Below are 27625 nucleotides of genomic sequence, written 5' to 3' on the forward strand. Positions count from 1 at the left end.
CCGGGCGCGGTGGCTCAAGCCTGTAATCCCAGCACTTTGGGAGGCCGAGACGGGCGGATCACGAGGTCAGGAGATCGAGACCATCCTGGCTAACATGGCGAAACCCCGTCTCTACTAAAAATACAAAAAACTAGCCGGGCGACATGGCGGGCGCCTGTAGTCCCAGCTACTCGGGAGGTTGAGGCAGGAGAATGGCGTGAACCCGGGAGTCGGAGCTTGCAGTGAGCTGAGATCCGGCCACTGCACTCCAGCCTGGGCGGCAGAGCAAGACTCCGTCTCAGAAAAAAAAAAAAAAAAAGAAAAGAAAAGAAAACCAAAAACCCTCTCCCTTGACCCCATGACCTCTTCCATACCCGCTTCACTGCAAAAGTTCTTATGTTGTCTTTTCTGCTGTCTCTACTTCCTTACATCACCCTCTCCCCTTAGTGTACAACAATCAGGCTTCTGTCCTTACATATATAGAAACTGCTGTTGTCAAGGCATCTATGACCTATGTTGCCAAATCCAGAGGTCACTTCTCTATTCCATCTTTTTTTTTTTTTGAGACGAAGTTTCGCTCTTGTCTCCTAGGCTACAGTATAATAACGTGATCTAGGCTCACTGCAACCTTAGCCTCCCAGGTTCAAGTGATTCTCCTGCCTCAGCCTCCTAAGTAGCTGGAATGACAGGCACACGCCACCATGCCCCACTAATTTTTTACTTTTAGTATTTTTAGTAGAGATGGGATTTCGCCATGTTGGCCAGGCTGGTCTCGAACTCCTGACCTCAGGTGATCCACCTGCCTCGGCCTCCCAAAGTGCTGGGATTACAGGTGTGAGCCACCGTACTCAGCCTGTTCTGTCTCATGTGATGTCTTTGCAGCACCCACACACTGACCATTTTCCTTGAAATACTACTCCTCGCTTCTATAAAACTACTATGCTGGTTTCTCTCTTACCTCATTGACTCTCCTTTTTCCTTCTCCTTTTTCACTCTGGTCCTATCCTACACTGGCTCCTCTCTCTACCTCACTTTAGTGGCATAAATTGAAACACACAGAAAACAGGAAAATACTGGGTAGAAGAGGGTGGTTCCCAACCGAGCAAAGGCCCCACCCTCAAGCCTGGAAACCTGCGGCCAGAAATGGGAACAGGCATTCCTGTTTTCATGCCCAAAAGTTGCCTTTTGGCCCACCATGCCCCACTATTCTATACCCATGTAAACCCCAAACTCCAGGCTCCAAAAGGAGATGAACAGAAGGGCTGAAGAACTGCAGAGAGAAGAGAAGGAGCATCTGAATGCCAAGAGGAGTTTGGCTGGGGACAGTCAGAGATGAGATCAGCCACTGGATAGCCAAACTCCAGGGACAGATCACCTTCCCACTCCCTCCCCTTTCCAGCTCCCCATCCATCCTGCTGAGAGCCACCTGCACCACCCAATAAAACCCATACATTCACCATCCTTCAAGTCCATGTGCAATCTGATTTTTCCTGGACACCAGACAAGGACCCTGGTACCAAGAGGGCACTGAGCCACTTAACACTTAAGCATCTGCAGACAGCAAAGCTAAAAGAGTGCACTGGCAGGGCATGGTGGCTCATGCCTGTAATCCCAGTGCTTTGGGAGGCCGAGGCGGGTGGATCACTTGAGGTCAGGAGTTCAAGACCAGCCTGGCAAACATGGTAAAACCCTGTCTCTACTAAAAATACAAAAATTGGCCAGGCGTGGGGGCACACACCTGTAATCCTAGCTACTGGGGAGGCTGAGGCAGGAGAATCGTTTGAACCTGGGAGGTGGAGGTTGCAGTGAGCCAAGATCACGCCACTGCACTCCAGCCTGGGCAACAGAGCGAGACCCCATCTCAAAAAAACAAAACAAAAAAGAGTGCACTGTTATACATGCCCACTTGGGCTTTGGGAGTCACCCACCCCTAGATGCTACCATGGGGCTGGAGCCCAAAAGTGCTTGCCCTGACTCCTACACCCGCCCATCTGCATGCTCCCCATCCCGTAAAAGGTTTGATTGCACAAAGACAAGCCACACCCCTGTCGCATATCCTGGGGTTAGGGAACTCTCCTATTTCAACATGAGGACTTTATCTTCATCTGTATGCCAATGATTCCATATTTATATTTCCATTCCCACCTTTCTAAAGAACTACAAAGGTTTATGTCCAAGTAGTTATTTGAATCGCTCTCTATTTACATATGAAAAAACCGCTTAAGGTCAGACGCAGTGGTGCATGCCTGTAATCCCAGCACTTTGGGAGGCCGAGGTGGGTGGATTGCTTGAGTTTGAGACCAGCCTGGCCAACATAGCGAAACCCCATCTCTACAAAAAGCAAAATATTAGCCAGGTGTGGTGGTGTCAGCCTGTAGTCCCAGCTACTTGGGAGGCTGAGGTGGCAGGATGGCTTGAGCCCAGAGGTGGTGGCTGCAGTGAGCTAAGATCATACCACTGTACTCCAGCCTGGGTGATAGAACCACACCTTGTCTCAAAAAAAAAAAAAAAAAATCCCACTTAAACCTAATTATCTTCAAAACCATATTCCCCCAATCTTCTCCCATCTCAAGAAACAGCACTACCATAAACCCTACTTCTCAAATCGAAAACCCAGATGTCATCCTTCATGCATTCTTTTCCTTCACCCTTCCATAACCAATCCATGAGTAAATCTAGTCATTTCTACCTTCAAAATACACCCTGAAATCAAATAACCCAAGGAACCACCACTTCCCTCTTGGACTACTTCAACAGCCTCTTAACAGATCTCTCTGCTCCCATTCTTACCCTTTCCCCTTCACGCCCCCAAATCTATTCTCCATAAAGAGGCCAGAAATGATTTTTTTAAATGTCAATCAGTTCGTGTCACTCTCCAGCTTAAAGTTCCTCCCAGTTAAATCTGTGAATGTGTATCTACCATACTCTATAAAATCTTACTCAGCCTCTGCCTAATTCTTTGACATCGTTTCTCTTCCACTCTTCCCTTGCACAGAGTAGTACTCAATATTAACATTCGTTGAGTTTTTATTGTATGCTCAGTATGCTAACCAGTTGCATAACTAGTTCATTTAATGCTATAAACGGCAGTTCTTAACATTTTCTGGGTAAGCCACAACTTTGGAAATCTGGGGAAAAAAATGAACTCACTCCCCAGAAAATATACATACATACAAAATTTTTCAACATGTACTTTTCTCTAAACTGAATTTGTTTTGCCAAATATCCCAAAGGAATTTCCAATGGCATTTTAATTGTAAAGAACTCAACTAATACACTGCCTTAACTAAAGCATCAAAAATTAGCTTCTCTTTGTTACCAATTTCTGAGGAATGTTCAACCATAACAAAAATAAAGTTATTGGGCCAGGTGCGGTGGCTCGTGTCTGGAATCCCAGTGCTTTGGGAAGCCGAGGCAGGGAGATTGTCTGAGCCCAGGAGTTTGAGACCAGCCTGGGCAACATAGTGAGACTCATCTCTACAAAAAATAATAAGGCGGGGCACAGTGGCTCACGTCTGTAATCCTAGCACTTTGGGAGGCTGAGGTGAGTGGATCACCTGAGGTCAAGAGTTTGAGACTAGCCTGGGCAATATGGTGAAACCCTGTCTCTACTAAAAATACAAAAATTAGCCAGGCGTGGTGGTGTGTGCCTGTTATCCCAGCTACTGGAGAGGCTGAGCATGAGAATTATTTGAACCCAGGAGGCAGAGATTGCAGTGACCCGAGATCGTGCCACAGCACTCCAGCCTGGGTGACAGAGTGAGACTCCATCTCAAAACAAAATAAATAATAATAATAATAAATTAGCTGGGCATGGTGGTGTGAGCCTATAGTACCAGCTACTTGGGAGGTTGAGACGGAGGGACAGCTTGAGCCTTTGCGGGTGCAGTGAGCTATAATCATACCACTGCATTTCAGCATGGGCAATAGAGTGAGAGAGACCCTATCTCTAAAAGAAAGTTTAAAAAAAAATTATTGGGGGTACAATCTAATAACCTACACGGGTGACCTTATGATACCACAGTCTGGGATAGAACTCAAACTCTGCTGTGAGTCTTACTCTCATAAATTAAGTAATTAGATGGCTGTATTTGAATTTCAGTTTTCTCCTTTTCAAAGAAGCTCCAGCAAATTTATCACGAAAAAGACAAAAGAGTAAATGACAAACATTTTCAAGTCAATATTATCTGAATTAAATTTTAAAGACAGTGACAGGTGGAACACTAAAAATAGAAGTGAGAGAGCTAGGCCATGGAATATTTTGGAATGAGATACTTACTGAGAAGTTGAATTTAAGTTCAAAGTGCTTGACTTGATTTTTTCAGATTAAAAGAAAACATTAGGTGGAGAGGAGTGAAACTTTGTAAGAGATGAGAATGAAAACTTTTAAAAATCTAGAGTGCAAATAAAGTGACCATAGGGATGGCTAGAAGACCAAAGGAAAAAAATTTAATGTTTTTAATACTCTTCCTGGCCAAAGAAAGGAAACTAAATTGAGAGAAGACAAGGAAAAAAAAAAATCAAACTCAAGGAACACATCTCTAAAATCCCCAAAATTTGTAAAAACAATTTAAAAATAAACTAAAAAATTTAACAACAATTACCTCTATTTCTATTACTTGGCTTTTTTAAAAAACTGTGGTGAAATATACATAAATTTTACCATTTTAATAACTTTTAAGTATACAGTTCAGTGGTATTAAGTACATTAATTGTGCAATCATCACATTCATTTCCAGAACACTTTCACCTTCCCAAACTGAAATTTGGTACCCATTAACAATAACTCCCTATTCCCTTGCCTTTTTAAATGCCTTTCTTTCTGGGAAGAGAAGGACATTTTTGCAAGAGAGCCCCCAGGAAGGAGAATCTCTTTTGACTCCAAACATCCAAAATTTCTTGTTTTTCCTTCTTTTGCTTTTGAGATGGGGTCTCGCTTTATCACCCAGACTGGAGTGCAGTGGCATGAACATGGTTCACTGCAGCCTCCACCCCCAGGCTCAAGCGATTCTCTTGCCTTAGCCCCCCAAGTAGCTGGGACTACAGGTGCGTGGCACCACACCCAGATGATTTTTGTACTTTTTGGAGAGATGGGGTTTCACCATGTTGTCTAGGCTCATCTTCAACTCCTGAGCTCAGGCAATCTGCCTGCCTCAGCCTCCTAAAGTGCTGAGATTAGAAGTGTGAACCACCACGCCCGGCCATAATTTCTAATACAGTATGTACCTGTGCTCACAAAATTTAAGACTCGGTTAAACGTAAAACTTAAGATCAAGTAATATATTATTTCTGCACATATCTAATCAATCTTTCAATAAATGTTAATTAAAGACCTACTGTTCATCAGGCACTGTGCTAAACCTGGGATCCAGCTATGAACAAGACAAACTTGTAATTTATAATCTCGTGTAAAAGGGGCAAAGTTAACATAGTAACTATGCTGACAAGGAAGATACTGAGACAATGAATAATGTTGGGGAAGGGCAACTCCAGATACTGTGTTCTAAGAAAGACTCTTTGGGAGGTGACATCTAAAAAGAGAACTGAAACTGAAAAAAAAAAAAAAAAGTGTATACGTTTGAGTCATCTTTTGGTCTCCCAAAGCACCTAGCGTTATGCCTTTCATGTAGTAGGTACTCAATACAGCTCACCTTGGCTTCAATTTCTTCATTCCTGCAATGAACTTCCAAGATTCCTTCCAAATACAAAATCTGTTTGTCTAAGGGAGGGAAACCTATATATCAATAAAATCGATATATAGTTGGGATGGGGATGGTAGAACTAAAAATGAGTTTAAAAATGACTGCAAGACCCTCTCCAAAGCAGAACCAAGAGCAAAAGCATGGGAGTATACCAAAACAACCTAATTGTTACTTGAGATGACTTGAATTTTACACAACATATAAACAGAAATCGTTCATTCACTCAGCCTTAAGAAACAACACGTAAAGCAGATGGAAGAGCGGTTGCGACCTGTGCAAGACAACACTTAAAAGCTCAATACTCATTCTCCTGGCGACTCTCACGGCGAGGGGCCGAGAACGTCCCCCGCTTCTTGGCTGCCACGGCAATGGTCCCAAACTGAGGAGACAGGAGAGAGATCATGTTTCTCTTGCGGTTCACTATCGAGATGGGGTCAGCCAGCAGCCCCTGCGAGGGTTTGAGAATCGTTCCATCCGTGCGCTCAATCAGAAGAGAACTGATCCTTTCAATGGGATACCCCAAAGAGAAAACTACAGTAAGGCACGTCCTCCAGCAACATCTCCTCCTCGACCCTCAGCCTCGCCCAAATAGAGATAAAGAAGGGCCAGGGAGACCCCCTGTCCTTTTACCCAGAATGAGTCCCTCCCTAGTGCCCTCCTCCACACGCCTGGTACAGAGCGGGGAAACTGGGCACCTCTGAAGCTGCTGCGAAGAACTGGTGAGCTGAAGACGGCGATGGATCGCAAGAAAAAAAACAAAAGGGAAAGGAGAAGAGCCCAAGAAAGAAATGTATGTTCGAGGGGCAGAGACAGAGTGGATGTTCCCCATAGAGCAAAGGAGGAGGCTGAAGGCAAAGATCGCTAAGCCGGCTCTTACCGTCTGTGGGAGACGCCATCTTCCAACCCATGTCACGTGACGTGGCCAACCGTCGGCGGGAAAACGAGGAGCCATAAGCCACGCCCCCAAAGAGAACCCCTATCCCCAACTCGCAGCCACGTCTCATTCCCTCGCCTCATAGGGCAATCTTCGCCCAGCCCCTCCCCTAATCATAGCCACGCCCCTTACGTAGTTGTTGAGGTGGAGCGACAGCAAAATTCTTGGAGGGTCTTATTTACTTTCCTCAGTGAAGGGGTGGGGCCTCGGTTGCGTCCTTGGCCAATCGGAGTTCCAGGTTAGGGGGCGTCTTCCCCGTGTGCTCAGTATGGAGTGTCCAAGTCAGGGGCGTCTTCTCTACCTCCGCCAATGGCATTGGCTGAGGTGGGAAAGGGTGAGAGCATTTTCGCTTCTGACCAATCACTTGTCCCCAGGACTGGGGTGTGAGAGGAGGAATCAGGTGTTAAGACGAGTGATTGGCTGAAGAAAATAGTCCTCCCCACCAATGAGGAAGCCCGGCAGGATGGAGGGCAAGGCCTGGCAGCTGAAGTGCTTCTGGGTTGTAGAGGAGCGGGGTGCGGAGCTAGGGCTGCCGAGAGCCATGGCGGCAGTAGTGGCGGCGGCGGCGGCGGCAGTGCGAGCCAGGATCCTGCAGGCGAGTGAGGGTGGCGCCAAGGCACCATGAAGCTAGGAATTGGATCCTTTCCGTTCGCTCCCTGAGCCATCCTCGGGCGGGACCACCTTCTTGGCCCAACCCCTTTTTGGCCGGATATCCTACCTAACTTGTGCGGCCCTGTCCCTTGCCCAGCCCTCACTTCATACCCTCCCTCGTCCCGGATCCAGCCCTGGGCTGTTACCCTTGGCCCTCTACCCTTTTACTCCTAAGCCTCCTCTTTTCTGGCTCTCGCCCACTCTCCTTCTCCAGCTCTGCCTGCTCCCTGCTGTCAGTCTCTTGCCCTCATCTCTCCATCCGCCCACCGTCTTTCCCTTTCACCTCTGCACCAGCGTTCTCTCTCTCCCCCAGAAACTACTCTTTTTGGTTACTCTGTCCCCTGCCTTGAGCGTCCACGTTGTCATTGCTCCCTTCCCCCACCCTACTTCACTGTCCGTGGTGATCCGAGGTAAGAGGGAGGGGGGAACGCGAGGGGTGAGGGTCAGTGTATGAACTTTGAATTTTCTTCTAGAAGTGGACTCTAGATTTTCACCAAAGGCAGCCATTTACTAAGTTATTTTCCCTAAGTGTGGCTCTTTGTATTTTGCATAGACTGGCTGTCCCCTTTCTTGCCAAAACTTTCAGTGAAACTTTCTCTCAGCCAAGTTAAACAGTTTACATAGATAGGGCACATCTACATAGGGTAGATAAGGGCACACAGTTAACGCTACCAGTATGTTCCATGTACGTTCAAGGTACTAAACATTTTCAAAACAGGTGATAGAAAGTGGGAGCCAGGTAAGACAAGAAGTCTAAGTTTCCACCCCAAATCAGCTCTTCTAGTGCCACACACCCTCATCTCTGCACTTGGGGGATTGAGTCCTTTCTGAAGCCAACCTAAGGAGAAATGGTAAAGCTACAAGAGATGCATGCCTGTAGGAGTTTGATAAAAAGTAGCCTAGAGGCCTGTAATCTCCAACTCTATAGTCTTTCCCCTGTTCATGGCCTACCGAGGATTTAGAGTATGAGGCAAGATTTACTGCAGGCAAGAAACAATCCGCAACAAACAACAGTGCCTTCTTATTCATCACATCCAGTCTGAGAATTTCCTCTATATTGCTGCGCTTTTAGCTAATATTAGTATTCACCAGGTTTCCGTCAGTTCTAGTACAGAAACTTGGGCATTTTCAAGATTCTTGGCAGAGTCAGCAAAGATTCACGTTTAAATATGCTATTTAATGGGGATGGTAGAAAGGATGAGTTTGAAGGGTTTGCCAGATGGTCTGGCTTCGCTCATATTTCTTGCTGTGATCCTTGTTCTGTTCTAGTATCTTTTTTTGGTAGCAGGAAAACAAAGTTTCCACCCTATATTTTTCTTACCAACTTCTTGAAATCTTTTACTGAAATTGGCTTTTTTCCTTTGCCTCCTCTTCCCCTCCCATCACAATGAGTCATTGAGAACCTTAAGAAAGATTTTGTCCTTTTCCATCAAGGAGAAGAATCTCTCTTTCCACGTACTTTCAGAAACAGACACTATGTATTTTCTGATTCATTTGGAGAAACTTCTGAAGTGACCTGGAAAAGAACAGATAGAGTAATCCTCAGCCAACTAGGAGTTGTAACATGAAACTTTGATTAAAAGTTTGATAAAAAGTAGCCTAGAGGCCAGGCGCTGTAGCTCCTGCCTGTAATCCCAGCACTTTGGGAGGCCAAAGTGGGTGGATCACCTGAGGTCAGGAGTTGGAGATCAGCCAGACCAACATGGTAAAACCCCTTCTCTACTAAAAATACAAAAATTAGCCAGGTGTCAGGCGACTGTAATCCCAGCTACTCAGGAAGTTGAGGCAGGAGAATCACTTGAACCCGGGAGGCGGAGGTTGCAGTGAGCTGAGATTGTGCCATTGCACTATATCCTAGGCGACAAAGCAAGACTCCGTCTAAAAAAAAAAAACAAAAAACAAAAAAAACCCCTCGATTTTGGCAGCCATGAATGTTAGAGAACTATCAAAAGGATTTATAGAGAGTTCACGTTTTCAATTATTTTAAGTATTCAGCTTATTTTTCTCTGCTATGAAGAGTAGTCAAACTTAACCTAAAACCTCTTTCTGCTCCTTGTGATATTATCACTCCCATTCAGAGATAAAGGAATGTTTGAGACAGGGTCTCACTCTGTCACCCAGGCTGGAGTGCAGTAGTGCAATCACAACTCACAGCAGCCTCGACCTCCCACGCTGAAGTGATTCTTCCACCTCAGCCCTCCAAGTAGCTGCGACAACACGTCGTGCCCCCATGCCAGCTAATTGTTGTATCTTTTGTAGAGACAGGGTTTCACCATGTTGCCCAGGCTGGTCTTGAACTCTTAAACTCAAGCGATCCTCCCACCTCAGCCTCCCAAAGTGTTGGGACTACAGACATGAACCGCTGCACCTGGGCAAGAAAATTACTCTTAAAAAGATGTAGTGACTTGCACTTTCAGTGATACGGTTACCGAACTAGTAACTGATGGAGCTGAAAATTCAGAACTTAAATCTTGCCATCTCTTTCTATGTTAGGCACTGACATAGGCTTACAGTGAAATGCTCACTGAAAGTTCCTTTATTGTACTGCAGTAAGTGATAAACAATAGGAGTGTTTATCCTTTACCAAGTTGCCGAAGGAGAAACCCAAATACTTAATATTTTGTCCTTTTCCATCAAGGAGAAGAATCTTTCCATGTACTTTATTTCAGAAACAGACACTATGTATTTTCTGATTCATTTGGAGAAACTTCTGAAGTGACCTCCACAGGGATACTGTGGAGACCTAGGGAAAGAGCCAAATGTTGTAGGACTAGCAGGCCATGAACCAGGAGGGGAGGGAGGCAGGCAGATCATGAGGTCAGGAGATCGAGACCATCCTGGCTAACATGGTGAAACCCCGTCTCTACTAAAAACACAAAAAAATTAGCTGGGCGTGGTGGTGGGCGCCTGTAGTCCCAGCTACTCAGGAGGCTGAGGCAGGAGAATGGCATGAACCCAGGAGGTGGAGCTTGCAGTGAGCGGTGATCGCGCCACTACACTCCAGCCTGGGCGACAGAGTGAGACTCTATCTCAAAAAAAAAAAAAAAAAAATACAGAAAATGAGCCAAGCGTGATGGCACATGCCTGTAATCCCAGCTACTCAGGAGGCTGAGGCAGGAGAATCGCCTAAACCCGGGAGGTGGAGGTTGCAGTGAGCCAAGATTGCGCCATTGCGCTCCACTGAGTGCAGGCAGGTCTCAAATTCCTGAACTCAAGTAATCTTCCCACCTCAGCCTCCCAAAGTGCCTTGGCCTCCGAAAGTGCTGGAATTACAGTGAGCTACTGTGCCCAGCCACCTTTTTAAAACATGTGCCTATGTAACATCCAAATAGAGATGTGGTAAAGATAATTACATGGGTATCACCTGAAGAAGAAAATTCTGGCCAAGGACTAAAGAGTTGGGTATCATCAGGATCTAGATAGTTAAGCCATGGGAATTGATAAAAATCACCCAAGGAGCATATACAGAATGAGAAGAAAAGAAGGCCTAGGACCAAGCCTTGGGAAACTTAAAAGAGTTAATGGCGGCCTGGCATGGTGGCTCACCCCTGTAATCCCAGCACTTTGGGAGGCCAAAATGGTCAGATCACCTGAAGTCAGGAGTTCAAGACCAACCTGGCCAACATGGTGAAACACTGTCTCTGCTAAAAATTCAAAAATGTGGCCAGGTGTGTTGGCTCACACCTGTAATCCCAGCACTTTGGGAGGCCAAGGCAGGCAGATCACTTGAGGTCAAGAATTCGAGACTAGCCAACATGTTGAAACTCCATCTCTGCTAAAAATACAAAAAAGTAGCTGGGTGTGGTGGCACATGCCTGTAATCCCAGCTACTCAGAAGGCTGAGGCAGGAGAATCACTTGAACCTGGGAGGCGGAGGTTGCAGTGAGCCAAGATTACACCACTGCACTCCAGCCTGGGTGACAGAGCAAGACTCTGTCTCAAAAAAATAAAATAATAAAATAATAAAAGCAAATTAGCTGGGTATGGTGGTATGTGCTTGTGGTCTCAGCTACTTGGGAGGCTGAGGCAGGAAGATGGCTCGAACCCAGGAGTTGCAGGCTGCAGTGAGCTATGATCATGCCACTGCATTCCAGCCTAGGAGACAGGACAAGACCCTGTCTCAAAAAAAATAAAAGCATATACCTCTTCATCCAGTCCACATATATTGATCATGCACCACTGTCTCAGTCACTTTTCCTGCATGGAGCTTGCTGGCTACCTTCTCCTTAGGTTGAGTTCAGTTTTGTAGGTTTGCTAGTAGGGAGTTGAGACGTTCTCATCTGATGGTTTCTATGTGCTCTGAAGTAAGAAAAACAAAGTCAGCTCCTGAAAGTGGAAGAGGAAGTAGTAGAGTTGGGAGTTTTAAGATAAAGTTGTGGAATAGCAAAGAGTGAAAACAAATAATAAGTGTTTACTTATTATTTATAGAAATGGGGTCTTGTTATGTTCCCCAAGCTGGTCTTGAACTGGGCTCAAGAGATCCTCCTGCCTCAGCTTCCTGAGTAGTTGGGACTACAGGCACAAATCACCATGCCGTTATTTACAATGACATAACAATAAGATTTAATGAGTACCAACTTTGTGCTAGCTACTTTTCTATAACTGGACAGTCCTGATCAGTTATAATTTTTAACTCTGTGAAGTAGGTGAACAAGACAGATGCAGTGTCAACCTCCTGAAACTGAGAGTCTTTATGGGTAACAGATAAGTACCCAGGTGCTATGGCTTGGATATGGTTGGTTTGTCTCCACCAAAACTCATGTTGAAATTTAATCTCCAATGTGGTAGTGTTGGGACCTAGTGGGAGGTGTTTTGGTCATGGGGGTGGATCCTTCATGAATGGCTTTGTGCTGTAGTGAGTGGATTCTTGCTTTTTTGAGACTGGATTAGTTCCCATGGGAATGGATTAGTTCCTGTGTGAGTGGGCTATAAAGCCAGGATACCTCCCCCCGCCCAGTTTTGCCTCTTCACACAGGTCTGGTTCCCCTTTGATCTTCTCTGTTACGTTATGACACAGGACAGAAGCCCTCGCCAGAAGCTAGGGCCATCCCTTGAAATTCCCAGCCTGCAGAATCATGAGCTAAATAAACTACTTTTCCTTATAAATTGCCCAGTCTCAGGTATTTTGTTATAGCAACACAAAACAGAGTAAGACCCCAAACAATTACAACACAGAGAGATACGCCTGAAAGGGGAAGTATTGGCTGCTTTCAGAGGACAAAAAAAAGGGCCTCTTAACCTAGTTTGGGGTAAGAAGCAGACAGCAGTGGGCTTCTATTTTATTCAGCAGATATTTACTGAACACCTACTACCTACCCGGTGCTATGTTGGTATTGGGAACATAGCTATAAATAAGACATGGTGGGCTCCAGGAGAGTATCAGTGGTTTGAAATGGCTTTGGTAGGGAATAGGAGAGCAAGCAGATGAGGTATTTGGAAGGACTATCTGCTGGACCAAAGGACCACTATCTTTTCCTGGGCAGTGCTGTAGGCACCCTTCATGCAGCCCTATACTCTGTGGTTAACAGAGTCCCTTTTCTGGCAAGATAAAAGATTATTAGATTGCAGCTTTCCTTTATATCCCAGTCCTGAGTATTTTAGTTTGCTCATTTTGATTGGCTTAAATATTTCTTAAATCAACTTTGATAACATATATATAGGCTGGGTGCAGTGGCTTACGCCTGTGATCCCAGCACTCTGGGAGGCCAAGGTGGGTGGATCACCTGAGGTCAGGAGTTCGAGACCAGCCAGGCCAACATGGTGAAACCCCGTCTCTACTAAAAATACAAAAAAAAAAAAATTAGCCAGGCATGGTAGCAGGTGTCTGTAATCTCAGCTACTCAGGAGGCTGAGGCAGGAGAATCACTTGAACCCAGGAGGTGGAGGTTGCAGTGAGCCAAGGTCATGCCACTGTACTCCAGCCTGGTCAACGAGAGCAAAATTCTGTCTCAAAAAATAAATAAAAAGAAAATTAGGCCAGGCGCGGTGGCTCACACCTATAATCCCAGCATGTTGGAAGGCCAAGGCAGGCAGATCACAAGGTCAGGAGATCAAGACCATCCTGGCTAATGTGGTGAAACCCCGTCTCTACTAAAAATACAAAAAGTTAGCCAGGCGTGTTGGCAGGCGCCTGCAGTCCCAGCTACTTGGGAGGCTGAGGCAGGAGAATGGCGTGAACCCGGGAGGCAGAGCTTGCAGTGAGCCGAGATTGTACCACTGCACTCCAGCCTGGGCGACAGAGCCAGACTCCATCTCAAAAAAAAAAAAGAAAGAAAATTAGCTGGGCATGGTGGCAGACACCTATAATCCGAGCTACTTGGCAGGCTGAGGCAGGAAAACCGCTTGAACACGGGAGGCAGAGGTTGCAGTGAGCCAAGATTATGCCACTGCACTCCAGCCTGGGCGACAAAGTGGGACTCCGTCTCAAAAAATCAACTTTGATAACATATATACAGACTTTTTTTAGTGAGTTACAGTTTGAGAGTTATCTTGTTGAAACTGATCCTCCCTCCCTATTTACTGATTTTACCCCATCAAATATCTATCCAACACATTTTTTCCTATAACATACCTATGGCATTTCAATACAGCTTTATTAAAATAAAATTGACATAAAACAATCCGTACTTATTTAAAGTATGCAGTTTGATAAGTTTTAACATTTGTATACACCTGTGAAAATAGCATCACAATCAACATAATGAACATATGTCCATCACCCCAAAAAGTTTCCCTCTTCATCCCCAGGTAACCACTGTTCTGCTTTCTGATATTACAGATTTGTTTGCATTCTCTAGTATTACATAAGTAGAATCATACAGTATGTACTCTTATTATCTAACTTGTCTTTTGTCATAATTATTATGACTATTTATATTGCATGTATCAGTAGGTCATTCCTTTTTTTGCTGAGTAGTATTCCAGTGTATGAATATACCACATTAGTTTCCTTATTCACCCATCCAATGGTAGACATTGGGGTGTTTCCAAGTTTTGGGATACTACAAATAAAGTTCTTATGAACATTCATTTTTCAAGTATGTATAAGGACATAATTTTAATTGCATTTGGTAATAAACTATTTGGTTTATATTTTCATTGATTTTATTTATTTTTATTTTTTATTTTTTTGAGACCGTTTCTCCCTCTGTCTCCCTGGCTGGAGTGCAGTGGCACAATCATGAGTCACTGCAGCCTCACCCTCCTGGGCTGAAGCAGTCCTCCCACCTCAGCCTCCCTAGTAGCTGGGACCACAGGCATGCGCCACCCATGCCTGGCTAATTTTTGTATTTTTGGTAGACAAAGTTTTGCCATGTTGCCCAGGCTGGTCTCAAACTCCTAGACTCAAGTGATACACCCGTCTCAGCTTCCCAAAGTGCTGAGATTACAGGCGTGAGTCACCATGCCTAGCATATTGATTTTATATGATCTTAAATTCAGTACCTATCGTGTTAGATACCATGCTAAGTATTTTCATATTGTTAGATTTATGGTACATTTTGCCAGGCCCAAATTAGGAAAACATAATGACAAAAAGATTTTTTTAATCAGTACTATCCTGGACATATAGGACATGATTATTATGGTTTATTGTTCGTTCATAGTTTGCTGTGTCATAGATTCATATCTTTTCTCTTTAACGGCTATATGGCCTTTGAGAGAAACATCAAGTCCTTTTCCATACCTCCACAGTAGCTAGTATAGTATTAAGCATATAGTAGCTATTTGCTAAATTTTAAATAACTTTCTGCTCTCATTTATCAAAGTAATCATTTTTTTGCCTCACAGGTTTCTTCCAAGGTGAAATCCAATTCCGCCTGGTATTCAACATCTTCCTTCTCTTCTTCAGTGGTGAGTTTATATGGCATAGAGGTTGACTTCTGAGAAGGAATTCAGTATAGTTTTTGGGTATCTCTATCTTCTTTACATAATTGTCATCACAGTGTATGTGAAACTTTCTATCTTGGTTTTCTTATCTAATATTAGATCTACTATATTGTAAGCATTATCAATATTGCAAGATGGTCTTTATAGTTATAATTTTAATGGCTGCAATAATATTCCATCAAATAGATATAGCCTGAATTAACAATTTCCCTACATAACATTTAGGTTGCTTCAGTTTTTCAATATTATAAAACAAACATTGTTTATATAGTTTTTTTCCTCCTTTTGGATTATTTTCCTCCTGAAATGGATTACTGTGTCAAAAGATACAAACATTTTCATGGCTTCTAGAGGTTCTGCTAACTCTGCTAGATAGTTGTCTTCTTCTTAACAACCTTTAGAGTGGTTTTTACAGATCAACTGTCTGTCAACCACTTCCAGCACCTAAAATCTAATAAATAAGGACTACTGCTCAAATTCTTTCCACACAGAGGTATGCACACACTGTACCACAGTAGATCACCATTTTTTGGTTCACAGACCGCTTTAAAAATTTAGTGTCCCAGCACTTTGGGAAGCTGAGGTGGGTGGATCATGAGGTCAAGAGATCGAGACCCTCCTGGCCAACATGGGAAACCCCGTCTCTACTAAAAATACAAAACTTAACTGGGCGTGGTGGCACGCACCTGTAGTCCCAGCTACTTCACGGGCTGAGGCAGGAGAATCACTTGAATTCGGGAGGCAGAGGTTACAGTGAGCCAAGATCTCACCATCGCACTCTAGCCAGACGACAGAACGAGACTCCATCTCAAATAAAAAAAAAAAATTAGTGAAAGAGGCCAGGTGCGGTGGCTCACACCTGTAATCCCAACAGTTTGGGAAGCTGAGGCAGGTGGATTGCCAGAGCTCAGAAGTTCGAGACCAGCCTGGGAGACATGGTGAAACCCCATCTCTACAAAAAATAAGCCAGGCACGGTAGTGCATACCTATGGTCCCAGCTCCTTGGGAGGGTGAGGTAGAGGGACTGCTTGAGCCTGGGAGGCGGAGGTTACAGTAAGCCAAGATTGTGCCACTGCAGTCCAACCTGGGTAACAAAGTGAGATTCCATGTTAAAAAAAAAAAAAATTTAGTGACAGTGAGCTATATCTCAGAAAAAAATATACAGAAACATTTTTTAAATCTTTTTTTTTTTTTTTTTTTTTGAGATGGAGTCTCACTCTGTCGCCCAGGCTGGAATGCAGTGACACGATCTCAGGTCACTGCAACCTCTGCCTCCCAGGTTCAAGCAATTCTCCTGCCTTAACCTCCCAAGTAGCTAGGATTACAGGTGCATGCCACCAAACCCATTTAATTTTTATATTTTTAGTAGAGTCGAGGTTTCGCCATGTTTGCCAGGCTAGTCTTTGAACTCCTGATCTCAGGTGATCCACCTGCCTCGGCCTCCCAAAGTGCTGGGATTACAGGCGTGAGCCACTGTGCCCAGCCAAAAATCTTTTGATCATAAAGGTAGTGCATGCTCACAGTAATTAACAGTCAGCTGGGCCAAAAACTCATAATAGCTAATCTTCGTTAACAGAGTTGCTGCTTTTTTAGTATAAACTTCACAATATCGTGTTTCCACTCATGAAGTTCCACTGTGTGAATAGCAGGGAATTTCCCATTCTCAGAGAGATCACAGTATTGAGAGGCTCTGCCACATCTTAATATAAACTATAGACTGGGCACAGTGACTCACACCTGTAATCCCAGCACTTTGAGAGCCTGACGCGGGTGGCTCACTTGAGCCCAGGAGTTCGAGACCAGCCAGGCAACATGGCCAAGCCCCGTCTCTATCAAAAGTACAAAAAAATTAGCTGGGCATGGTAGCATGTGCCTGTAGTCCCAGCTGCTCAGGAGGCTGAGGTGGGAGAATCACCTAAGCCCTGGGGGTTGAGGCTGCAGTGAGTCATGATCACGCCGCTATACTCCAGCCTGGGTGACAGAGTGAGACCATGTCTCAAGAAAAAATAATAATAATAAGGGCCAGATGCGGAGACTTACACCTGTAATCCTAGCACTTTGGGAGGCCGAGGTGGGTGGATCACCTGAGGTCAGAAGTTCAAGATCAGTCTGGCCAACATGGTGAAACCCGTCTCTACTAAAAATACAAAAGTAGCTGGGTGTTGTGGCAGGCGCCTGTAATCTCGTTACTCGAGAGGCTAAGGCAAGAGAATTGCTTGAACCCGGGAATCGGAGGTTGCAGTGAGCCGACATCACACCACTGCACCCCAGACTGGGGGACAGGAGGGAAACTTTGTCTCAAAAAAAATAATAAACACACACACACAAAATAGCTAAGGATATTATGTGTCTCTTTCCTAGTGGTAACATTTCTAAAGACCAGAAGATTCCATTATCAACTTGTTTTCTTTCCTTTTGGTGCAAGGGAAAGAGAAAAAGCAAAGCAATTAACTAATACAAAGTTTCATGGTTTTTTGTTTGTTTGTTTTCAGCCAGCTGTAAAGCTCTTCATTGATGGGAAATTTGTTGAATCCAAAAGTGACAAATGGATCGAGATCCACAACCCAGTAAGCGAAGCTGCTTTGGGACTTCAACTTAGGACCCTAGAATTCTAGGGACATGATGGGCAAGTAGGGACCTGGGTGTCTATTGTAAAGCACATAGTGCTGCTTCTGTGACTAGATGTACAGTGGAGAAGGTGAGTCAGGGGCAAAGGATCATGTGCTTATTTTTCTCATCAGGCCACCAATGAGGTCATTGGTCGGGTCCCTCAGGCCACCAAGGCAGAAATGGATGCAGCCATTGCTTCCTGCAAACGTGCTTTTCCTGCATGGGCAGACACTTCAGTATTAAGCCGCCAGCAGGTCTTGCTCCGCTATCAACAACTTATTAAAGAAAACTTGGTATGAAATCTGAATGGTATGCTTTTCCAAACTGTCACCTAGGGCATGTTTGTCACTCTCACAGAGACCTTTTCAGCCACCCTCCCTTACTCTGCAGTATGCAGAGACATTGATCATGGCTCTTTCCCTTGTACTGCATCTCCTCCAGTCTTATTCTTCCTTGGCTACCTGAGAATTTAAAAGAGGAACATTCTTGCATTAATTTCTATCTGTGTGTTTTCTCTCTAGAAAGAAATTGCCAAGTTAATCACATTGGAACAAGGGAAGACCCTAGCTGATGCTGAAGGAGATGTATTTCGAGGCCTTCGTAAGCTGGGAGCCCCTTATGGGACTTTTGGGAAGGAGCAAAGGAAGATGGGAGGCACAGATCGCAGAATGGGAGGTTGCTTCTTCCTTTATATAGATTTTGCCATCCCATGATAATCTTTTTTAATGCTTGTGAAAAATGGCAGTATTCAGTATCCCTAAGACTGATTTACTTTACTCTTTACTCAAATGATTGTCCAGTGGGTATATACATATCGCTGTATTTTTCCCATTCAGAGAATCTCATTTTGCACAAACCCTTAACTTGGAAGGGCAAGTCAGTGTACCCTGCGCCCCTTCATTGGCCTGAGCCACTTCCTGTCCTCAGGGCTGAAGAGAACAGGACAAAGCTAACTAGTACACAGTGTGGAGAGCTGATGGCCTGACTTCTGTGTTCCAGAGGTGGTTGAGCATGCCTGTAGTGTGACATCCCTCATGATGGGAGAGACCATGCCATCCATCACCAAAGACATGGACCTTTATTCCTACCGTCTGCCTCTGGGAGTGTGTGCAGGCATTGCTCCATTCAATTTTCCCGCCATGATCCCCCTTTGGATGTTTCCCATGGCTATGGTGTGTGGAAATACCTTCCTAATGAAGCCATCCGAGCGAGTCCCTGGAGCAACTATGCTTCTTGCTAAGTTGCTCCAGGATTCTGGTGCCCCTGATGGAACATTAAACATCATCCATGGACAACATGAAGGTAACTGCCCTTCTGCATATGGTTACTTAATCTGGCTACCAAAAAATCAAGGTGTTTAGTGATGATTGGATGTTTTAGGATAAGGAACCTACTTGTAAGGAAGAAAGTATTTACTCATTTTAACCTCCATGTTTGTTGATGATTTTGCCATCTTTGTGCACCAAGGTAACCAACTGGGGAATAGCAGTGGTTCTTGCCCTACAGAATATATTGGGACACTAGAAATCTGGATTAGGGCTAGACACAGATAAGATTAAAAAAGAAACTTTTTTCTTCAATATGAAGAGAATACATGAGGATATTTAACTCAGAATTTGCAGATCTCAGAGATACTGAAGGTCTTCCAATTCTTGTAATAATAGCTAATACTTAAACAGTGCGTCTGTGTTTCAGGCACTGTTCTTAGTGCTTTTTATCTATTAATCTTTATAATCACCCTTTGAGATAGGTATTATTTTTGGTTCCATTTTGCAGAAGAGAAAAATGAGACATAGTGAAATTAATTAGCCCAAAGTCACAATGCTAGAAACCGTCAAAGCCAGGATGTGTATACCCATCCAGGAAGGCTGACTCTGATTTTTGCTTTTAAAAACTACGCTATATGACCTCTCACATGAGAACACAATAGTGTCTGAGTGTCCCAGTACATAGTCACCATTGAGGAAATATTGTTATTCTTTTTTTTTGAGATGGAGTCTCCCTCTGTTGCCCAGGCTGAAGTGCAGTGGTGCGATCTCAGCTCACTCTACCCTCCGCCTCCCAGGTTCAAGCAATTCTCCTGCCTCAGCCTCCTGAATAGCTGGGATTACAGGCATGTGCCACCGTGCCCCACTAATTTTGGTAAAACTATTTAGTACAGACGGGGTTTCACCATGTTGGCCAGGCTGGTCTCAAACTCCTGACCTCAGGTGATCCACCCGCCTCAGCCTCACAAAGTGCTGGGATTACAGGCGTGAGCCACTGTGCACTGCCTATTGTTATTCTTAAAGGACAAAAAAGAAGAGTTCAGTATTCAAATGCTGTTGTTTTCAAGGAAAATAGGAGTTGCAGCCTTCAAAGTTAGATTAAGGCCGGGTACAGTGGCACACACCTGTGATCCCAGCACTTTGGGAGGCGAAGGTAGGCGGATCACTTGAGCCCAGGAGTTCGAGACCAGCCTAGGCTATGTGGCAAAACCCCCATCTCTACAAAAAAAATACAAAACTTAGCCAGGAATGGTGGCATGTGCAGGTAGTCCCATGAGGTGGGAAGACGGCTTAAGCCTGGCAGACAGAGGTTGCAGTGAGCCAAGATTGCACCACTGCACTCCAGCCTAGGTGAAACAGTGAGACCCTGTCTCAAAAAAACAAAATAAAAATAAAAAAATAAAAGTTAGATTAGAAGTGGAAATTCTGGAGTAGCACATGAGAAAAATCATGAAAGGAAAGAGGCTAAATAGAATTCATTTTTTTATTTTTTATTTTTTTGAGATGGACTTTTGCTCTTGTTGCCCTGGCTGGAGTGCAATGGCATGATCTTGGCTCACTGCAACCTCTGCCTCCTAGGTTCAAGCAATTCTTCTGCCTCAGACTCCCAAGTAGCTGGGATTACAAGCGCCCACCACCACTCCTGGCTAATTTTTTTGTATTTTTAGTAGAGACAGGGTTTCACCATATTGGATGAACTCGAACTCTTGACCTCAGGTGATCCACCTGCCTCAGCCTCCCAAAGTGCTGGAATTACAGGCATGCACCACCGTGTCCAGCCAGCTAAATAGAATTTAAAAGGTACAAGGAGAGAACTTTACAATGAGAATCCAGTATAGAAAAACAAACACAGGCCTGGCGCAGTGGCTCACACCTGTAATCCCCAGCATTTTGGGAGGCCAAGGCGAGTGGATCACAAGGTCAGGAGTTCATGACCAGCCCGGTCAAGATGGTAAAACCCCGTGTCTACTAAAAATACAAAAATTAGCCAGGCGTGGTGGCAGGTGCCTATAATCCCAGCTGCTTGGGAGGCTGAGACAGAGAATTGCTTGAACCTGGGAGTCGTCAGTTGCAGTGAGCCAAGATCGCACCACTGCACTCCAACCTGGACAACAGAGCAAGACTCCATCTCAAAAAAAAAAAGAAGAAGAAGAAAAGAAAAACACAGGAAAACTTCAAATTCATAACAGTGGGGAAAGGGGAAATTTTCCATGTTGAGAATCCATTTGCTCCTTTGTGAGTGATCATTTATTTTCTTCTTAAAGCTGTAAATTTTATTTGCGATCATCCGGACATCAAAGCAATCAGCTTTGTGGGATCCAACCAGGCAGGAGAGTATATCTTCGAGAGAGGATCAAGACATGGCAAGAGGGTTCAAGCCAATATGGTGACTTCTTATTCCTTTTTTCTCCAATCTTTATTCTATATATGAAAATTACCTAGGAACAGACCTTCAGCAGAGAGGCCACTAATCCCACCCCAATGTCAGTGTTTCTTTTTTTTTTTTTTTGAGACAGAGTCTCTCTGTCACCAGGCTAGAGTGCAGTGGCACTATCTTGGCTCACTGCAACCTCTGCCTCCCGGGTTCAAGTGATTCTCCTGCCTCAGCCTCCTGAGTAGCTAGGACTACAGGCACGCATCACCGCACCTGGCTAATTTTTCTATTTTTTTTCAGTAGAGATGGGGTTTCACCATGTTGGCCAGGATGGTTTCGATCTCCTGACTTCGTGATCTGCCCGCCTTGGCCTCCCAAAGTGCTGGGATTACAGACGTAAGCCTTACCATGTCCTCCTGAATGTCTTCTCTTTAATCATGAACCTTTAGAGGAGCTTCATTCTAAGTCACGTTAATCACTTTTTTTTGAGACAGAGTCTTACTCTGTCACCCAGGCTAGAGTGCAGTGGTGCCATCACAGCTGACTGCAACCTCCACCTCCCAGGTTCAAACAATTCTCGTGCCTCAGCCTCCCAAGTAGCTGGGATTACAGGTGCCTACCACCACACCCGGCTAATTTTTGTATTTTTAGTAGAGATGGGGTTTCACCATGTTGGCCAAGCTGGTCTCAAACTCCTGATCTCAAGTGATCCGCCCATCTCGGCCTCCCAAAGTGCTGGGATCACAGGCATGAGCCACCATGCCTGGCTCTTTCTTGAAATTCTGTATCAAGAGGTCTACTTTCTGTTTTGCCTTTCAGCTGGTTACTGGCATTATTGCTGTAAGGCTGTAAGTTCTTTTTTTTTTTTTAACATTGCTCTTCTTATAACTGAAAAACCCAGCAGACAACAAATTCTTTCCTTTTGTTGTTTTTGTGTTTGTTTTTTTTTTTTTTTTTTGAGACAGGGGTCTCACTCTGTCACCCACTCTGGAGTACAATGGTGTGATCTTGGCTCACTGCAACCTCTGCCTCCCAGGATCAAGGTGTCCCCCTACCTCAGCTTCCCAAGTAACTGGGACCACAGGCTTGTGCCATCATTCCTGGCTAATTTTTTGTATTTTTTGTAGAGATCGTGTTTCACCATGTTGCCTAAGCTGGTTTTGAACACCTGACCTCAAGTGATCCTTCCCACCTCAGCCTCCCAAAGTGCTGGGATTACAGGCGTTAGCCACCACACCTGGTCCACTGCTTAATTTCTTAGCTTAATTGTATTTGCCCAAGGAAGATTCCTGTGCTTTCTGTATTTTTTTTTTAGGGAGCCAAGAACCATGGGGTAGTCATGCCAGATGCCAATAAGGAAAATACCCTGAACCAGTTGGTTGGGGCAGCATTTGGAGCTGCTGGTCAGCGCTGCATGGCTCTTTCAACAGCAGTCCTTGTGGGAGAAGCCAAGAAGTGGCTGCCAGAGCTAGTGGAGCGTGCCAAAAACCTGAGAGTCAATGCAGGTAATCAATCACCTGCCTTGCTCCCTTAGATTTTGCATCTGTGGCACTAAGCTCTTGGGTTCTGTCACTGGCCTTGGCCAGTGGGAACAATCATGTCTATTCTTGCCATTTCCTCTCTTTATATTGTACTTGTCATTTGGATTCATCTCATTAGCAGTTTTTTGTTTTGTTTTTAAAGGCAGAGGCTGTCTGTCACCCAAGCTGGAGTGCAGTGGTGCCATCCTAGCTCATGGCAGCCTCAAACTCTTGGGCTCAAGTGATCCTCCTGCCTCAGCCTCCTGAGCAGCTTGGACCACAGGTGTGCACCACCACCTGGCTAATTTTTTTATTTTTTGTAGAGATGAAGTCTCACTTTGTTGCCCAGGCTGGTCTGGAACTCCTGGGCTCAAGCAGTCCTCCTGCCTTGGCCTCCTAAAGTTTTGGGATTACAGGCATGAGCCCTGACAGCAGTCATAATTTATGTTAATGAGGACCTTAAATTCTTCTGTGTTGTTTTACAGGAGATCAGCCTGGAGCTGATCTTGGCCCTCTGATCACTCCCCAGGCCAAAGAGCGAGTCTGTAATCTGATTGATAGTGGAACAAAGGAGGGAGCTTCCATCCTTCTTGATGGACGAAAAATTAAAGTGAAAGGCTATGAAAATGGTAACTTTGTTGGACCAACCATCATCTCGAATGTCAAGGTGAACAACTTTTATTTCACAAATATGAGAGCTGAAGGCACCTTAAAGGCTATAGAATCTTATCCCTCTAATTTATTAATGAAAATACTTAATGACTAACACTTCATCTCTTGCCAGGATTGATCAGTTATTTTATCTGGAGTCTGAATGGGCCTCCCCTTCTAATTCCCAACCAAACTCTTTCCACTATACTAGCAGTCTGCAAACTTTCCATAAAGGGATATTTTCAGCTTTGCAGGAATATAGTGTCTGTTGCAACTAAACTCTGATGTTGTAGTGTGAGATCAGCCATAAACATTGGGTGGCTGTGTTCCAATAAAACTTTATTTATGGACAATGATATTTGAATTTCATATCATTTTATATATGATTAAATATTTTTTTCAACCATTTAAAAATGCAGAAACCATTTTTAACTTGGGGACTGTACAAAAACAGGCGGGAAGCCACATTTGGCCCACAGGCTATAGTTTGCCAAACGCTATCTTATCTTATACTGGTTTGTTAATGTTTTCTCTCCTGTCTCCCTCTTGCTGCCTAGCTTATGGCTACTGCAGTGTCTCAATCAGTATATCAACCACCCGATATTTATTGAAAGTGACAAAAATAATTGACTTGTCAATTTTTATTTATCAAAACTTTGAAAGTCTCTCAGCTCACATGACTTAAAAATTGAGGTAATGAGGCGTTTTTTGAAATTCATATAGCCCTAGTATAATAGTGAATCATCAAGTGTTGAATGTAAGTGCAGTAGAAATTATGAAATCTCTTGCCACAGAACCATACAGAAAAATCCGTTTACCAGCAACAAACATTAATTGCATGGTGAAGGATGTTTTGAGTGTCTATGACCTGATATCAAAATATAAACATACAGACTTATTTGGGAGGCAAAGGAGTGAATAAGAATGGATTGTTTATGTTATAGAAAACAGCATTGGGTTTCTATAAAGAGAAAAATTACCCTGGTATATTTAATATAGATTGGATTTATAAAAAATAAATTTTCATGTAACTTTTTGATAACAATTGGATGAAACAAGTTGTTCAGGTATTAAAAAGGAAGCTAATGATGGGTCATGAACTAAAAATACAGTCCCTTAGAGGAAGTGTGGTTATTGTTGATAGGAATTCCAAGTTTTTTATATGATTGGTAACTTGGAAGATGGAACACAGTTAAGAGAGGACTTTTTTAAAATAGGTGATTTGAAATGAAAAGAGATTACTAATATGAAAGTTGTCCATGTAAATGATGTGTAGTAAATGAAAGTACCAAATAAGCGTAAAATACTCAGAATCCAAAAAGCTGACTTCTTTTCTGGATGCATCACTCCTGGCAGCCAAATATGACCTGTTACAAAGAGGAGATTTTTGGTCCAGTTCTTGTGGTTCTGGAGACAGAAACATTGGATGAAGCCATCCAGATTGTAAATAACAACCCATATGGAAATGGAACTGCCATCTTCACCACCAATGGAGCCACTGCTCGGAAATATGCCCACTTGGTGGATGTCGGACAGGTTTGTGAACAGAATTTTTAAGAGATTCTTATATCTATTTACTGTTTCCTAAGAGGAAACAGTAAATAATGGTGAGTCATTGGTTTAAGATTGCCCCCATGACCTCCCACATTGCCCCATTTCTTCCTCAGGAATGAAAGTTCATGGGGTAGAGGACAGGGTGGAAGGTGGGTATTCAAAACTGGTCTCTGATGCCGTTGTGCTTCTAAATGGAGAGTTCCTTTGTCCTTAGGGTATGACACGGATTTGTTCTGTTTTAGGTGGGAGTGAATGTCCCCATTCCAGTGCCTTTGCCAATGTTCTCATTCACCGGCTCTCGATCCTCCTTCAGGGGAGACACCAATTTCTATGGCAAACAGGTAACTTTTGAGTTAAAATTTTTGTCTTTTCCCTTAAGAAATTATCTTAAAGATATTCAGGAGCAAGGATTCTGCAAGGAAGGGCCTGCCAGCAGCATCTGTGGGGTCATAATCACTGCTTCTCAGAAGGTTCCCTAAAAAAGATTTAAAAGTTAACAAAATTTTGCCAAAGCTGCTTCTTCCTGAATAACTCAAAGCAACAAAGTTTTGAGGAAAGAGTATGGGGAAGTCCAAGCCCTTGTATATGCCACTTCCTGAGCGTGTGACCCTCTTCGCCATCTCTCCCCTTTCATCTGAGTAACTCCTAATCATCTGTCATGTCTCAATTTAAAGAATGAGCTCCTCCAGAAAACCTCCTCCAACTGCCACCACCCCTCCCTCAGTGCTGGGTGGTGTGACCCCCAGTGTGTTCCCATTGCACATAGTTTTTCTGTAATAGTTATTCATTTACAAAAAATGTTATTGAGCACCTTCTTTGTAGCAGACATTATTACTTTCTTTCTTTCTTTCTTTCTTTTTTTTTGGTGAGAGACAGTCTCGCTCTATTGCCCAGGCTGGAGTGCTGTGGCATGGTCTCAGCTCACTGCAACCTCAGCCTCCAGGGTTCAAGCAGTTCTCCTGTCTATGCCTCCTGAGTAGCTGAGATTACAGGCACGCACCACCACGCCCCCCGATTTTTGTATTTGTAGTAGAGATGGGGTTTTGCCATGTTGGCCAGGCTGGTCTCAACCTCCTTACCTCAGGTGATCTGCCTGCCTTGGCCTCCCAAAGTGCTGGGAATTACAGGAGTGAGTCACTGAACCCGGCTTAGTCACAGCTTTTGTAAAAATGACTAATTTGGTACTAGTTACATTTCTTTTAAGCAAAACAGAGTACAACTATTGTTTAAAAATTGTTGCCTGCCCACCCTCTCATTTATTTATTTATTTATTTTTGAGATGGGAGTCTTGCTCTGTTGCCCAGGTTGGAGTGCAGTGGTGCAATCTCAGCTCACTTGCAACCTCCACCTCCCAGGTTCAAGCAATTCTGCCTCAAGCTCCCAAGTAGCTGGGATTACAGGCACCGGCCACCACACCCAGCTAATTTTTTTTTTTTTTTTTTAAATAGAGACGGAGTTTCGCCACGTTGGGCCAGGCTGGTCTCGAGCTCATGGCCTCAAGTGATCCGCCTGCCTCAGCCTCCCAAAGTGCTGATATTACAAGTGTGAGCCACCACTCCTGGCTGCACCCCCCAATTTAATTATTATAAATTACTCTGGTAATCTGGTAAAATGTCATTCTAGCTTGCTAGTAATTATATAAGTGTTAAATCTGCACAATGTATTATTCTCTTTTGCTCAAGCCTACTCTTATAAAATAAACTATATCTAGCTGGGTGCGGTGGCTCACGCCTGTAATCCCAGCACTTTGGGAGGCCGAGGCAGGTGGATCATAAGGTCAGAAGATCGAGACCATCCTGGCTAACATGGTGAAACTCCATCTCTACTAAAAATACAACAAATTAGCTGGGCGTGGTGGCGGGCACCTGTAGTCCCAGCCACTCGGGAGGCTGAGGCAGAAGAATGGCATGAACTCAGGAGGCAGAGCTTGCAGTGAGCTGAGATCACACCACTGCACTCCAGCCTGGGCGACAGAGTGGGACTCCATCTCAAAAAAAAATAATATAAAATAAAATAAACTATATCTATCCATATATAGAGAGAGTTAAATATGCTGAATTTTTGGGCTCACATGTTATAGGTAATTTAGAAGTGAATTTGTATAATGTCAGATATTTTACTTTAGATTTGTAAGATGCTTTGGGTTTGCCACTTCAATATAGAGCTCATGATCTCTGATAATTATCAGAAATAGCCGACTAGGCACAGTGGCTCATGCCTGTAATCCCAGCACTTTGGGAGGACAAGACTGGAGGATCACCTGAAGTCAGGTGACCAGCCTGGCCAACATGGTGAAACCCCGTCTCTACTAAAAATACAAAACTAGCTGGGTGTGGTGGCACACACCTGTAATCCCAGCTACTCAGAAGGCTGAGGCAGGAGAATCACATGAACCTGGGAGGCAGAGGTTGCAGTGAGCCGAGAGAGACTCCTTCTCTAAATAGATAGATAGATAGATAGATAGATAGATAGATAGATAGATAGATAGATAGATA

General features: G+C 44.1%; 3 protein-coding genes across 6 annotated transcripts in view; 1 reads left to right on the forward strand and 2 right to left on the reverse strand.

Annotated features, from left to right (window-relative positions):
- LIN52 (lin-52 DREAM MuvB core complex component) overlaps positions 1-6756 on the reverse strand; it is a 115583-nt gene extending 108827 nt beyond the window's left edge. The window contains exon 1 of one of the 2 annotated variants that reach the window (XM_023183780.2): positions 6559-6590. In XM_023183780.2, the coding sequence (XP_023039548.1) occupies positions 6559-6589 (31 nt within the window). In that variant the 5' untranslated portion in view covers position 6590. Of the gene's footprint in view, positions 1-6558 lie in introns of both variants that reach the window. The other variant, XM_023183773.2, reaches the window with a different exon arrangement.
- A 302-nt stretch (positions 6757-7058) lies between these two features.
- Positions 7059-27625, forward strand: part of ALDH6A1 (aldehyde dehydrogenase 6 family member A1) — a 24124-nt gene continuing 3557 nt past the window's right edge. The window contains exons 1-11 of one of the 2 annotated variants that reach the window (XM_026455788.1): positions 7059-7210; positions 15055-15117; positions 17646-17720; positions 17895-18056; positions 18285-18363; positions 18763-19065; positions 21296-21417; positions 22721-22910; positions 23411-23592; positions 24933-25112; positions 25373-25471. In XM_026455788.1, coding sequence (XP_026311573.1) covers positions 7061-7210; positions 15055-15117; positions 17646-17720; positions 17895-18056; positions 18285-18363; positions 18763-19065; positions 21296-21417; positions 22721-22910; positions 23411-23592; positions 24933-25112; positions 25373-25471 — 1605 coding nt within the window. In that variant the 5' untranslated portion in view covers positions 7059-7060. Of the gene's footprint in view, positions 7211-7289; positions 7677-15054; positions 15118-17645; positions 17721-17894; positions 18057-18284; positions 18364-18762; positions 19066-21295; positions 21418-22720; positions 22911-23410; positions 23593-24932; positions 25113-25372; positions 25472-27625 lie in introns of those variants that run through there. The other variant, XM_026455789.1, reaches the window with a different exon arrangement.
- The window catches only part of BBOF1 (basal body orientation factor 1), a 54661-nt gene continuing 51238 nt past the window's right edge, over positions 24203-27625 (reverse strand). For both annotated transcript variants that reach the window (XM_026455791.2, XM_026455792.2), the window contains one exon: positions 24203-25605. In XM_026455791.2, coding sequence (XP_026311576.1) covers positions 25594-25605 — 12 coding nt within the window. In that variant the 3' untranslated portion in view covers positions 24203-25593. The remainder of the gene's footprint in view (positions 25606-27625) is intronic.

Source organism: Piliocolobus tephrosceles, chromosome 6, assembly GCF_002776525.5.
Source record: "Piliocolobus tephrosceles isolate RC106 chromosome 6, ASM277652v3, whole genome shotgun sequence".
NCBI classification, from domain to species: Eukaryota; Metazoa; Chordata; class Mammalia; order Primates; family Cercopithecidae; genus Piliocolobus; species Piliocolobus tephrosceles.